The 15,000-nt window shown below is 39.0% G+C and overlaps 1 protein-coding gene across 1 annotated transcript in view; it reads right to left on the bottom strand.

The window, feature by feature from the left end:
• Nucleotides 1-15,000, bottom strand: part of LOC144967079 (diacylglycerol kinase zeta-like) — a 237,535-nt gene that overhangs the window by 164,795 nt on the left and 57,740 nt on the right. Inside the window, exons 2-3 of the mRNA XM_078903900.1 lie at nt 9,046-9,818; nt 4,822-5,714 (exon numbers count right to left, since the gene is read on the bottom strand). Coding sequence (XP_078760026.1) covers nt 4,822-5,714; nt 9,046-9,642 — 1,490 coding nt within the window. The 5' untranslated portion in view covers nt 9,643-9,818. The remainder of the gene's footprint in view (nt 1-4,821; nt 5,715-9,045; nt 9,819-15,000) is intronic.

Genomic DNA, 15,000 nt, shown 5'->3' with positions numbered 1-15,000 from the left:
AGAGAGAGAGAGATACACACATACAGAGAGAGAGAGAGACAGATAGAGAAAAAAAAGAGAGAGAGAGAGAGAGAGAGGGAGGGGGAGGGAGAGAGAGAGAAAGAGAGAGCGCGATTCTGACAAGAGAAAATAAATATCCGTTCATAATAAGCAGATCCTAACGTCCTATTTCGTGACAAAAGAAAAAAGAAAATAAAAAGAAAAAAATAAACCCTAAGAAAGAAAGGAAAAGGGAAACCATGATGAAGATAATAATAACAACAACAACAATAATACAAAGCTGTAAAGATGCGAGTAAAACAAGAAGAATGGATGCTTAACCCGATTTCACCTCCTACGCCTAGAGAAGCTGGGGCAAATTATGACATAGAGCGATATGAACCAGGGGAGGGGGGGGGGGGGGGAGGGGGGGGGAGGGGGGGGGAGGGGGGGGGGGTTAAACGACATTCCCAATGCGAATTAATTATAATGATAATCGATGGTGAGCGAGCCTTTCCTATTTGGGTCACTGGACACAATGACGACTGGCTGAATGAATGGCCGATACATTACGATAACTTATATATATCCTTTCTTTAAAAAATATAGCATTGTGGAGAACATTGTGCTTATTTGAGTCATTAAAAAAAACTGATACGGTGCACAACTCTACTGAAAGATTTGAAAATTAAAAATGTATTTTTTACAGATAGATAAACAGATAACTTAATTTCCTTTTATAATTTAAAGTCAGTTTGAATGTTCGTTGAGTCACACAGATATCATAAAATACGTACCGACGACACTAAACAGTCCCAAAATCAACCAATTTCGTCACTGTAAAAAGTTGTCAGTTTGCGTCATCTATTTATGACATCAAGTATTATTATTACTTCCGTTGTGTTGTTGATTTAGCGGTGATCAGTTTTCTTCTAATTGCGTGTATGTTTGTGTGTGTGTATGTGTGTATGTTTGTGTGTGTGTTGTGTGTGGTGTATACATGTATGTGTGTGTGTGTGTGTGTGTGTTGGCATTTTTCAGCAAATCGTGGCATTCATAGTGATATTATTCACTTGATCACATGAAGGTATTTCAGTCGCCATTTTGATTCTTTTTTTACTATTAGGGTTAGCTCGAGAGGTTAGTCATAAGTGTTATTAAAGGTGCTAGGGTGTTTGTTTTTCCATAAGTTAAGTAAAGGGGAGACATTCAGAAAGCTCCTTTATCCCCAGTATTCTTTAAATTTGTATTTTCACCGTTGATATTTTGTCAGGCATTTTAAAAACTCTAGAACAAACCTTGATAGATTTGTGAAAGTTTAAAATTTCCTAATTTGACCATTGTTTTGATTTTCGGCCGCCATTGTGATTTGTTAAGTATTGAAAGGTAGTGCAAAGAAGTCCGAGAGTTGTTTTTTTACTATTAGGGTTAGCTCGAGAGGTTAGTCATAAGTGTTATTAAAGGTGCTAGGGTGTTTGTTTTTCCATAAGTTAAGTAAAGGGGAGACATACCAAATTACACAGACAACGTTGTTTACCAATCTGCCCTCATTAAATGATGGTGAGTACAGTATCGAATGAAAATAGTTCTTTCCCCGCAAAATTGCGGGCTTTTTACTAGTATATATATATATATATATATATATTATATATATATATATATATATATATATATATATATATATATATATTACTATGGGGTGAAGTGGCCGGCACTGTGATCCAGAAGACCCGGGTTTGAGCCCTGCTTCAGGCACTTTCGTTTTTTTTTCCTTGAGTAAGATTATTAACCCCCGATTTGCTCACTTTGGACAAATTATGGTTGATTCCTGTTGACATCAGACATCTTGTTTGATGAGTTATCTATATTCCTTCGTGGAATGCCTAGGCGTCGATATCTTATGATATCGTGGCGCAAAAGGCATGATTTTTTTTTAAAATTACAATTATAGATAGAATGCGCTTGGCTTAGAAGTTCACAACATTGCCATCCGGAAGTATAACGGACCAACACACAATGATGTGTGTAGCCATGGACGTTTATAGTCGGGTTAATACAGGTCAGTGAGAATTACTCATAAACGCGGATGGCAAAAAAACAAAAACCAATAACAAAGACCAAAGTGACGTCAACTTCGAACTATCTATACAGCTGAGAGATAAATAAATGTGACCCGTAGCGTCCATCTGGTATTAGATATGTTGGAATGGACAGACAAACCAAATCCTTTTTTAGCTTGGGCGACCGAAGAGTTTCTGGAATGACAGAATTTATGAAGGACAACAGACAAAGCCTAAAGGACTCTGCTGACCCGATGACGTCTTCGCCAAACAAGCAGCTTCGAATTAACAAAGAAAGTATTGGACTGGAACCCTCAGAGCAGAAGATCAAGGGGAAAGCCACGAGGAACATGGAGAAGAATTAAAGAAGCTGATATACAGAGAAGTGGTAAGACCTGGAATGAGATTAAAAAGATAGCTCGGGATAGAGAAGGATGGAAACTGTTTGTCTGTTGCCTATACCCTGACCCAGGGTGAAAAAGGCAATGATGATGATGATGATAGAGAAGGATGGAAACTGTTTGTCTGTGGCCTATACCCTGACCCAGGGTGAAAAAGGCAATGATGATGATGATGATGATAGAGAAGGATGGAAACTGTTTGTCTGTGGCCTATACCCTGACCCAGGGTGAAAAAGGCAATGATGATGATGATGATAGAGAAGGATGGAAACTGTTTGTCTGTTGCCTATACCCTGACCCAGGGTGAAAAAGGCAATGATGATGATGACGAGATGGAGAAAATTTAGTTTTTCAAGTCAGCGCGATCCGAAGGTTGGGGGGTGGGGGGGGGGGGTTGCCAACACTCCTGCAGCTAGGTATTCATTTTTACGACATTCCTCGGTACACTAAGTGATGGACACGAAGTGTGGGTTAACCAAAATGTTCCTTTACCAAAAGGGCAGACACAATAAATAAAATAAAAATCACTTACTACCGCCAACCTAAATCTGTATTGATTAACGTCAGACTGCATTGGGACCGCGAGGGTGTCAAACCACAAAAGGTTTTTCGGAGTGCTTGATGCTATCTCCTTGCTCCAACGCCCCCGGTATGTCTGTTTTGACGGTATGTACTACGACAAATAAATCATTTATACACTTTTATCTACTCCGGTCTTTCTCAATTCCCGATAGACTCTACAACAACACCCACACACCTCATTTCGGTACTCAGAGAGAGAGAGAGAGAGAGAGAGAGAGAGAGAGGGAGAGGGAGAGGGAGAGAGATAGATAAATAGATAGATAGATAGAGATAGAGAGAGATAGGTAAATAGATAGATAGATAGAGAGAGAGGGAGAGAGAGATAGAGATAGATAGATAGATAGATAGATAGAGAGAGATAGGTAGAGAGATAGATATATATATATATATATATATATATATATATATATATATATATATATATATATATATATATAGAGAGAGAGAGAGAGAGAGAGAGAGAGAGAGAGAGAGAAACCCCACTTTTATTTATATTTTGGCTGAAAAACATTTACTTGCGATATTGATGAGTAACCAGTTCACTGCCTCATAAATTTGGTAAAACACGTATTAAAAAATTTGGCCAGAAATATTGACCGAACTAAATAACCCTGCGAAGTCCCATGTTTGAAAATTTTTGCCAAGATGAGGGTCATTTAAATCAATCGATATTTGAAGGACGATTTTTCTGGCCAAATTTTAAAATATGTACTCCCCCCCCCCCCCCCCCCCGCGAGTTTGGCAGTTAACTTCTTCAGATGACCCCCCCCCCCCCCAACTTGTCAAGAACTGTCAAAAAGAGAATTTTCAGTTATGAGACTGACATTTTTGTCGTTGGGATTGAATTAAAAGTGTTCTGATAAAAATTAAGAAAAGTGTTTTGTGAAAATACATGAGCTTATTTGAGGTTCCCAAACCTCTGACAGATCAAATAAATATTTACACAGAACTGACTACTTCTCTACATTTTGTAGTTGATGAGTCCTGTCAGTGTCTGTATTCAAAATGAAGAATCTTTTATTCGTTCGTGAAAAGGGATGTCTTTCTTGGTTTGGTCTCAAAAACATTTTTATTTTATTTTTGCAAACTATTGCTCCATGATTCTGTTTTGCCATCACTAAATCTAAATATAGATAGACGCCTTTAAGAAATTAAGAAATATCAAAGGAATTTTGTCCAGTTCTGAATTATAGATTGTTACTGATAAAATATAATGACGTCTTGAAAAATATAACAGTGAAAATAATCTCACAATGACATGGGCTACTAACTTCTCTACTATTATCTTTAAAAAAAATAGAAATCGTTATTTTTCATACATACAAACCTCTTTTTTTTGAAAAAATAAAACCCAGCAAAAAGCAACAAAAAACAAAAACAAAACAAATATACTATGCCTTTACGTGTGGCCTATGCATTCCATGAAGGAATATAGAAAATCCATCTAAAAATGAATGTCTGATGTCAACAGAAATCACCCATGTTGTCCACAGTGAGCAGCGTGAGAGTTACTTATCTTGACTAAGGAAAGAAAAGAAAGAAGCAAAAGTGCCTTAAGCGGGGATCGAAAACACGGTAGCTTTCGTATCACAGTGCAATGCCTTAACCACTCGGCCACTTCGCACCCCGCACCCCCCCCCCCCTCCCGCCTTCCTCAAACAATTATCAACTTATTAAAAGGATTATTATTATTATTATTATTAACATCCGTGGCAGTCGGGATGAGGGAGATAGATTTGGTAATTGGACGAGAAACGTCATCTTGAGATTTGCATTGAAATTAAAATCTGAATACTCACTTAAATCGTTGTTGTACAAGCAGTAGTAGCGCAATGGTGGCGCTGCTTTTCCGGGGCATACTAGAATCCATTGACTTTGATCTGCCTTGGCGTTTGCTCGGACTGTCTTTTCCACTGGGATCCGCGTTACCCTCATCATGAGGAGACGTTTTAGATGAGCCCATCATACAACTAACATCTAGAGAGGTTGAGCGTTGTTTAATCACAGGCACTTCTAAAGTCAATACGTCTTTATATGAAGAATCCTGGCGAGAATTGTCTGAAGGCGGGCAATGTCGATTCCTACAGGGCCTATCAGATTTAGGACCGAGCTGAGAATTGTCGATTTTGAGAGCTTCTTCAAGACTCAAAAGCTCGTTGTCGAATGTTTCACTATCTACAGCTTCTGGTGATGAATCCTTACCGGGTCCGATAAAAAATCTGACCGAATTTGAGACCTCGTTGGATTTATTATTACCACGTTCACTATTTTGAACCTTTTCATCGTTTGGCGTCTTTTTAAAAGACGCATCAATTTCATCTTCTTCATCATTACCATCAGCAATTACAACGTCATCTTCGTAATCCTCCTCATCGCCAAACTCATCACTGAAATCAAACTCCTCGTCGTACAACAAACCCTCGCTATCATCGGCACTTGACCGACTAGAAAAGGTAGACACAGAGCTTGGGGAGAGCACATCAGGAACTATAACTCCACCTCCGTTTTCTACGCCGCCGTCACATTCCTCCACATAACTTGCCTCCCTTGATCTCCCTAGCACTGAGTCTGAACTGTTCCTTCCAGAATCTCCTTCCTCTCTCCTTTCCTTGGCCAATGTCTCCATGTACAGGCAATGGAGACAAATTTTGGGAATTTCCCAAGACGCTCGGCGGAACTGAGCCTTGGGCACCTGAAACATATCAAGTCACAGAAAGGTCACGGCAAGCATAGAGTGAGACTAATAAAAAGAAAAAAAAAACAAACAAAAAACAAACAACAGAACAGTAAGATAATTAACCAGTAGATTTTTGACCAATCAAAACATGAAATTTGTGACACACCCTCACACGTGCTCGGACAAACATAGTTGGTTGTTTATAAACAGTAACGTGAATGAAATCGACCCCTCTCTGATCAATGTTAACGTTTTTATATCGCCAAATGGGTGACTAGTTATCACACGATTTTCTTGATCAGATTATAAACGTTTAGGTTTACACACACGTTTCTGTGTGGGTTCTATTGATCATGCGGTAGAACAGAGGGTATTTTACTTAAGCACAAACCATCGATAGTAAAACATGTGTAGTTTGCTGTGTCTACCAATCACTGCCATTGTTTACATTATGACGATTGTCCGAGAGGCGTGGTTATCTATATGTCTATCTGTCTAAGATGACAACAGCTTCTATTGGTGTCACACAACTATATTATGATGATCTATCCAGGCCGCGAACTCATCGCCGCAATCGTGTACGGTTGCGAACCGGCCCGGCCCGGAAGCTTCGTCACAACGCAACGTTTAACAAGATGCTCTGCGACTTCGGGCTCTTGACCACAATAGGTACATGTTGGACAGGTGCCAAGTCCCCATTGATGAAGGGAATGGGCCGTAAGGCAGTTTATAGACCGAAGAAGGTTCGCTGCCACCCAATATCTCCTCTTGATGGTGGAATAGCCTGTCAACTCCTCCCCAAGTTTCAAGGAGTCGATATCCCCGCCCCTGGAGGGATTGAATTCGTCCAAACCGACTTCCATCTCGTATGTGTGCAGCCCTGTCCAAAGTCAGGGAAGCTACGTACAAAGGTTGCCGGGACTTATTTCGACTTGAAACAGGGGCACCATCCATTATACGCTCGAGAGGGGTATTCCCATTTCCTCTCTTTTTGATCTTATTAAGTCTAAGATGGCGGTATATAGAGCAATCAAACAATTGAGTACTGTTTTAATGCTTTGTCCAAAAATAAAGGTTTTTTTCTGCGCCATGATACCAAAGAAACCTTGTTTACCCCATGTCTATCGCGCTAAATGGACAATAGCAACTGCTTTTGCATACTTTGGATACTCGTACGTTATAGGAAAACGAAGGATATTTTCTGCCAGAGTGTCAGTCATTATGAAGCAAAGTTTTCTTACAAAAATGAAAAATACAAACTCGTGTTGATTTAAGGCGGATTTATTTATCTAGCCTCCTTGCAAACCTTGAACACTTTATAACTCGAGTATAATTTAACATTTGGCTAAAGCACTTTGCGATGAGCCGGGCTATTTTTCACGGGACAAAATGCAATTTCTACTGTCTGATTCATCCTATAGACACAGAGATAAACCTCCGCTACGAGAGCTTTATGCCAGGATTCTTCATATAAAGACGTATAACGTTAGAAGTGCCTGTGATAAAACAACGGTCAACCTCTCTAGATGTTAGTTGTATGATAGGCTCTCAATAGATATATTTAAATATATGCGCGATTTTATATATTTTTTCTATTGACTACCCGGGTCTAATCTTGTCCAGGGTATTTCATGATAAGCACGTAATATGTGACCCTTCGCCTCTAAACGGTATTAAGTCGGATACGCTTTTATGCTCGCCGGGGAAATATTTCATACGGGCGTCAGCCATTGTTCCGATAGTTTAGAGACAGTGTTGCTAAGTTACCATGCGTCATTAGGAAGGAAGTGACGTTACGACTATTGAATCCTATTGTCTGAAGGCGGGCAATGTCGATTCCTACAGGGCCTATCAGACTTAGGACCGAGCTGAGAATTGTCGATTTTGAGAGTGATTGGTAAGTGATTGGAATTTGCTCCTTTTGAGATCGCTACGAGCGTCTTTATGGCTAAGATAGAGATAATATAAGATATTTTATAAGAAACGTATGAACGTGTAAAGTGTATTGAAGAATTGAAAAATTGGTGTTTTAAACTAAATATGAGAGGGTCTAATTGTATAGAGGCAAGTCATTTGCCTTTGCAGTGGTAGGTCTGGAGGTCAAGTCCCAGAAGGGCCACTGTGACTTTTGATGATACGCTTTTAAAAAAAGAGCTTTTTTATAGCGCAATATCCACTAAATGTGCTCAAAGCGCGTTACAAGGGGTCCCTGGTCAACAGCAACATTTAACAAGTAGGACGGGACATAACGCCTATTAGGTGATATTACAATTTTTCGGACAAAAACAACGCTGTTAACGGTCAGGTATTCATTTTACACCTGAGTACGGCGAGAAAATGTGAGTAAAGAGTCTTTTCCAAGGACTCAACTATGTGCCGAGCGCGAGGCTCGAACCCAGGACCTTCCGATCCGAAAGCGAGTGTCATACCACTAGACCACATAGCCGCACAAGTCTTAGCCCCATATCGTCCTATAAGCCCATCGCAGAGGGAAGAGTGCATTTTGATAGTATGGAAAGGGCCTTTACTTTATACTCAAACTTAACAGTAAAAAGATTTTAATTTTGCATCTAATCATTCTGTGAAGAGAGAGATAGATAGATAGATAGATAGAGAGAGAGTGTGTGTGTGTGTGTGTGTGTGTGTGTGTGTGTGAGAGAGAGAGAGAGAGAGAGAGAAGCTTGAAGAAAATAATAAAAACAATGTTTCATTTTGTACATGTTAATGAATGAATAAACTACGCGTTATGATTATCACTGAATTGCCTTTTAATTAAATATGTGACACAACGCCTCAATAAGGTATTATGTATGTCAAATGAAAAGTACTCGTAGATTGATGATGAAATTTAGTTTCAAGTCATAATGACTAGGATTAGGAAAATTTAGTTTAGGTACTTTAGGTATTTAGTTGTTTGTTTTTTGTTTTTTTTGAGATTCTAAAAACAAAATTCATTCTCCTCAAATTAGTCACTTATTTTAATCGATAGTGCATGCATGACTTCTATTTAAAATTCGATTTTAAGCGTCAGACCGTAGCCATCGTTATGTTATAGCCTGACACTGAAACCCAAAAAGACTGGCATTTTGACGTCATTATTTGGTTTTTGCACCGCCTAGTGAGTTGTCGTTACTAGTGCTCATGAAAATAAGTGGTCCCATTGGTTGAACTATTGAATACAACTCACGATTTGTTGTTTTCTTTTGTGGCCAAAGACTGGCATTTTGACGTCATTTTTTGGTCAGTATCGGGCTATAAGTTAACGATGGCTACGGTCAGATTCACCTCGACATAAATATACCAAATTGTCACGGTGGGTCACAAATAAATAAATATAATCACGTACCTGTAAATTCTGGTTGTTTTTGGATGTGCCTTCTTTATCTGACAAGTTGTCATCAGACGAGGCAGATGGAAACGTCCATTGAGTGGCATTGTCGAACGAGTTGGACCGACGTCCGTGAGATGAAATTCCTCCACCGACGACTGTCCCACTAGTTCCGGCAATAGCTCCGCCCGGAACTTGCAGGAGAGCGGTGGGGGATCCAAGATTCTCGACATCCGAATATATGTTTTGTTGTTGTTGTTGTTGTTGTCTGAGAGTACTAGAATCGAAACTAGAGGAACGAGTTCGGTTATCACTGCTGCTACAACCACTTCCAAAATTGGGAATATCCAGAGATTCCACGAATGTCTCCCCAGAATCGATGGACGCCGATCGCTTCTGACGTGACAAGTAAAGTTTCGGGATCTCGAAAGTCGGAGCCGTAGAGGAAGTCGGAAGCCGCCGGGATTCCGGACTTCGACTATGGCGCTGTTCCGATTTCGGTGATTGCTGATCCTGCTGAAGCTCGCCGTCGTGCCTTTTGCGTTGGGATTTATTTTTGAACACGTTCATTTTCTCCACGTCTAAACACGATGGCGTTGGAAATATGGAGCACATCTGAATGCCTGTTTTCTGAAAATCAACACGACTGACTGTGTGCTCTTATTCCATAATTTTTGTTATGTGTTAGATAAATTGTTGAAAATATTATTATTGTTATTAATGTAATCGTTAATTATCGTCATTATAAAATATAATTCGAAATGATTGAATCGCGTAGCTCCATTTTCACTCTGTAAAAAGAATAATGAAAATAATTCACTGTAAAATCAGACTATTCGCGAAAAACGCAACAGATACATTCCCAAGCAGCTTGATTAGCAAACTAGATGCATTTAGGAATGGGCAATAAATACCGAGGGTAAAAAAGGAATAAAACAGCCAGCGTGATATGATAAAAGTACAAAATAAATAGATATTTTCGAACGTATCTAAACATGGAAGACATTTTGAATCACAAAAAAAAAACAAAACGTTGTGAAATAATAGTAAATTGAATCAACACCGGATCAGAAATGTATCAGGATGTAATTTATTATCGCGTTGGAACCGTTCAACTTTTATCAAAAAAATTTTAATCTTCTCTATCTATACCGTATTCCAAAGCGTATAAAAATTTAGAGTTAAAACGATGATGATAATTTTTAAAAATACTTATCAGTTCCAACCGATAAGCATTTAGATAATTCAAATTGTTATGAGCTCATCGTTCTAATGGAAATATCTACTCTCAAACGAACGCAAAAATACCTTTAAAAAATTAAACAGTCAATTAAGTCGTCGATGTATCTACTTTCTCAAACTACTTCCGCAACTATTTAAGTCTCGTACAATCCAAGGGTCGTGAAAACTAACACGTTTTAAGAGTCACGGAGTAGCAGTAGTCTAGGTCAACGTTTTAAATGTTTAATGTGTTAAACACGCCGTGTAGAAGACGTCATTTGCTATTCGTGCCTTTGGTGTTATTTTATTGTTATAAAACAATTGCTTGGTTTCAATGGCGGCAAAGTTTAATAACATGATTTTTTAGGAATCTTTTGTTTTTGTATTGATTCCGTTTGGTGGAGATGCTGGCAAAAAGATCCATGAATATTATTGACGATTGCGATGATGATATTTGATATAATAATTATAGTAATAATGTTAATAAATAGTAATAATAGTAATTGAGAGATAATAATAATTATGATTTTCAATGCGGCAGCAATGGTGGTGATTGTAGTAGTAGTAGTAGTAGTAGTAGTAGTAGTAGTAGTAGTAGTAGTAGTAGTAGTAGTAGTAGTAGTAATGGTAGTAGTAGTAGTAGTAGTAGTAGTAGTAGTAGTAGTAGTAGTAGTAGTAGTATAGTATAGTAGTAGTAGTAGTAGTAGTAGTAGCAGTAGCAGTAGTAGTAGTAGTAGTAGTAGTAGTAGTAGTAGTAGTTGTAGTAGTAGTAGTAGTAGTAGTAGTAGTAGTAGTAGTAGTAGTAGTAGTAGTAATAGCAGTAGTACTAGTAGTAGTAGTAGTAGTAGTAGTAGTAGTAGTAGTAGTAGTAGTAGTAGTAGTAGTAGTAGTAGTAATAGTAGTAGTAGTAGTAGTAGTAGTAGTAGTAGTAGTAGTAGTAGTAGTAGTAGTAGTAGTAGTAGTAGTAGTAGTAGTAGAAGTAGTAGTAGAAGTAGTAGTAGAATTAATAGTAGTAGTAGTAGTAGTAGTAGCAGCAGTAGTAATTGCTATAATGTGATGATGACGACGACGATGATGATCATGATGATGATGATGATGATGATGATGATGATGGCAACGGCGACGAAGACGATGATGTTGATGTGATGATAACGAGGAGGGGAGGAGGTGAGGAGACGAGGACGGGAGGAGGAGGAGGGGGAGCAGTAGAGAGGGTGAGAAAGAACAAAAGACGAGAAATAGAGGAAGAGGAAGAGGAGGAGGACCGAGTGGCAGCAAGGTTGATCAGTCACATAGTGTGACAAGTAACAAAAAAAATTATGCCTTTTCCGCAACGACATCATAAGACATCGTCGCCTAGGCATTCCACGAAGGAATATAGATAACTCATCAAACAAGATGTCTGATGTCAACAGGAATCACCCATGTTGTCCAAGTGAGCAAATTGGGGTGTTAATAATCTTGCTCAAGGAAAAAAAACGATAGTGCCTGAAGTGGGGCTCGAACCCGGGTCCTTCCGGGTCACAGTGCAATCAATGCCTTTACTACTCGGCCACTTCGCCCCCCATAGTGACAGGTAAAGCTAGTCAATAAGTAATAACGTTGTGGTGATGGTGGCAGGGGTGGCGGGGATGGCGGGGGTATTGGTGGTGTGAAAATATGGACGTGTACGATACGAGGCAATGGTCAATTTGGATTGGATAGTTTTCATTGATCCACCTGTGGCCTCGTGCGGACTGTATTCCCACAATGCTGTCATAACACGTTATTAATTTTTTTTGGCCAGAAAACTCGCCCCTCAAATTAATATCAATCGATTAAAATGATCCTAACCTTGTGGAAAAAGTCTTAAACCTGGGACTGACACTTCAATGAAGGTTCCAGGTTTTAGAGTTTTTGACAAGACAAGGTGAAGGTCATTTTCATCGATCGATATTTGAAGATGGAGTTTTCTGTCCAAAATTTTAAAAAACGTGTTTTGTTTTGTTTTTTCCAAAGGCAGCAGAAATAATATAGATAGAATGAAGTTGACGTCAATAAGGTCTTTGTTATTGGTTTTTTTGCCATCCGCGTTTATGAGTACTTCTCAATAAACTGTATTAACTAGACTATAGATAGTATGCGCTTGGCTAAGAAGCTCATAACATTGCCATCCGGAAGTATAACGGACCAACATACAAAACTGTGTGTATCCATGAACGTTTATAGTCGGGTTAATACAGTTCAGTGACCATTACTCATAAACTCGGATGGCAAAAAACAATAACAAAGACCTGAGTGACGTCATCTTCGAACTATCTTTAAACGTTTAAGGTTACACATAGTTTTGTGTGTTGGTCTGTTATACTTCCGGATGGCAATATTGTGAACTCCTTAGCCAAGTGCATACAATATATAGTAATAGATAGTTCGAAGATGACGTCACTCCTGTCTTTGTTATTGTTTTTTTGCCATCCGCGTTTATGAGTACTTCTCACTAAACTGTATTAACCAGACTATAAACGTTTAAGGTTACACATAGTTTTGTGTGTTGGTCCGTTAAACTTCCGGATGCAACCAAGCACCACAAGATGTAAACCACCTCGTACTAGATTGCCCAGAGACAAAACTGGAAGGGGGATTTGAAACCATCAACAAATGTGATGATGACTTCCCAACCTGGATTGATACCTTGAACATAGAAGTGTGGCCGAACGATACTTCTACTATACTTCCGGATGGCAATGTTGTGAACTCCTTAGCCAAGCGCATACTATCTATAGTAATACATACTTGACCTACGATCTCACACACACTCAATGACAATCTCACAACGCCTTGCTCTCTCTCTCTCTCTCTCTATCTCTCTCTCTCTCTCTCTCTCTCTCTCTCTCTCTATCTCTCACTCTCTCTCTCTTCCTCTCTCTATCTCTCCCTCCCTCCCTCTCTCTCTCCCTCTCTCTCTCTCCCTCTCTCTCTCTCTCTCTCTCTCTCTCTCTCTTTTTTTTTCTCACAGAAAATCTTTACCTCATACATCTATATAGATAGAATGCGCTTGGTCAAGGAGTTCACAACATTGCCATCCGGAAGTATAACGGACGAACACACAAACTCTGTGTAACCATGAACTTTTATAGTCTGGTTAATACAGTTTAGTGAGAACAACTCACAAACGCGGATGGCAAAAACAATAACAAAGGCCTGAGTGACGTCATCTGCATACTATCTATAGATAGTATTCGCTTGTCTAAGAAGCTCATAACATTGCCATCCGGAAGTATAACAGACCAACACACAAAACTGTGTGTATCCATGAAAGTTAATAGTCAGGTAAGTACAGTTCAGTGAGCATTACTCATAAACGCGGATGGCAAAAAACCACCAACAAAGACCTGAGTGACGTCATCTTCGAACTATCTATAGATAGAATGCGCTTGGCCAAGGAGTTCACAACATTGCCATCCGGAAGTATAACGGACCAACACATAAACTCTGTGTAACCATGAACGTTTATAGTCAGGTTAATCCAGTTTAGTGAGAACAAGTCACAAACGCGGATGGCAAAAACAATAACAAAGGCCTGAGTGACGTCATCTGCATACTATCTATAGGTACATATTATTATTAACCAGTTGACTCTGGAAAAACATGCACATAAAATAATAATAATAAAATCTTAAAAGGTTCTGTTTAAAAAAGTGGTGGTGAGGAAGGGGGGGGGGGGGGGTATCTTAATCTATCCAGATAAAGTAAATAAATTTGTTTTCTGACCAGAATGAGTAAAAAAAAAAGTCTTTTACCATTGCATTTCAGATAGCCATGGCTTAGGTTACTCATCGATTGAAAGGGTTGTAATACCCCGAGCCGATTCGTCTTTGAGGGCTATTAATATGATACAGTGGAATCTTACTAAACCCATCACAGTAGGTCGGACCTGTAATATATTGGTTGATTTTAAGTCTAGGTCACTTTATCCATTATCAATTAGACCGTAGCCATCATTAAAATATTATAGCCTGACACTAGAACCGTGGCCTTCGTAAAGTTATGGCCTGACCAAAAAATGACGTCAAAATGTCAGCCTTTGGCCACAAAAGAAAACAAATCGTGAGTTGTATTCAATAGTTCAACCAATGAAATAACTTGTTTCCTTGATCTCTACTAACGACAACTCACTAGGCGGTGCAAAAACCAAATAATGACGTCAAACTGCCAGTCCTTTTGGATTTCAGTGTCAGGCTATAACATGACGATGGCTTCGCTCGTACCCTCTAGGACTGGCAGTTTGACGTCATTTTTTTTAGGTTTTTGTAGCGTCTAGTGAGTTGTCATTAGTAGAGCGCAAGGAAACAAGTTAATTCATTGGTTGAACTTTTGAATACAACTCACGATTTGTTTTCTTTTGTGGCAAAAGACTGGCATTTTGACGTCATTTTTTGATCAGTGCCATGCTATGGATAGTATGCGCTTGGCTAAGAAGCTCACAACAATGCCATCCGGAAGTATAACGAACCAACACACAAAACTATGTGTAACCATGAACTTTTATAGTCAGGTTCATACAGTTCCGTGAGAATTACTCATAAACGTGGATGACAAAAAACAATAACAAAGACCTAATGACGCCATCTTCGTTCTATCTATAAGAACAAAATTTGGGACCAACAATAGATGTTAAGTTTTTAAGAGAAGTTGACTTGAAGAGAGATGCCTCTTTACGGATTCTACTGTAAATAAGGTAGACGAGAAGATGATGTCGATGGTCACGGAGTG

Source organism: Berghia stephanieae, chromosome 3 (genome assembly GCF_034508935.2).
Source record: "Berghia stephanieae isolate SIO BIC M18660-M18661 chromosome 3, UCSD_Bste_1.3, whole genome shotgun sequence".
NCBI classification, from domain to species: Eukaryota; Metazoa; Mollusca; class Gastropoda; order Nudibranchia; family Aeolidiidae; genus Berghia; species Berghia stephanieae.
This window is presented reverse-complemented; position numbering and strand designations above follow the sequence as displayed.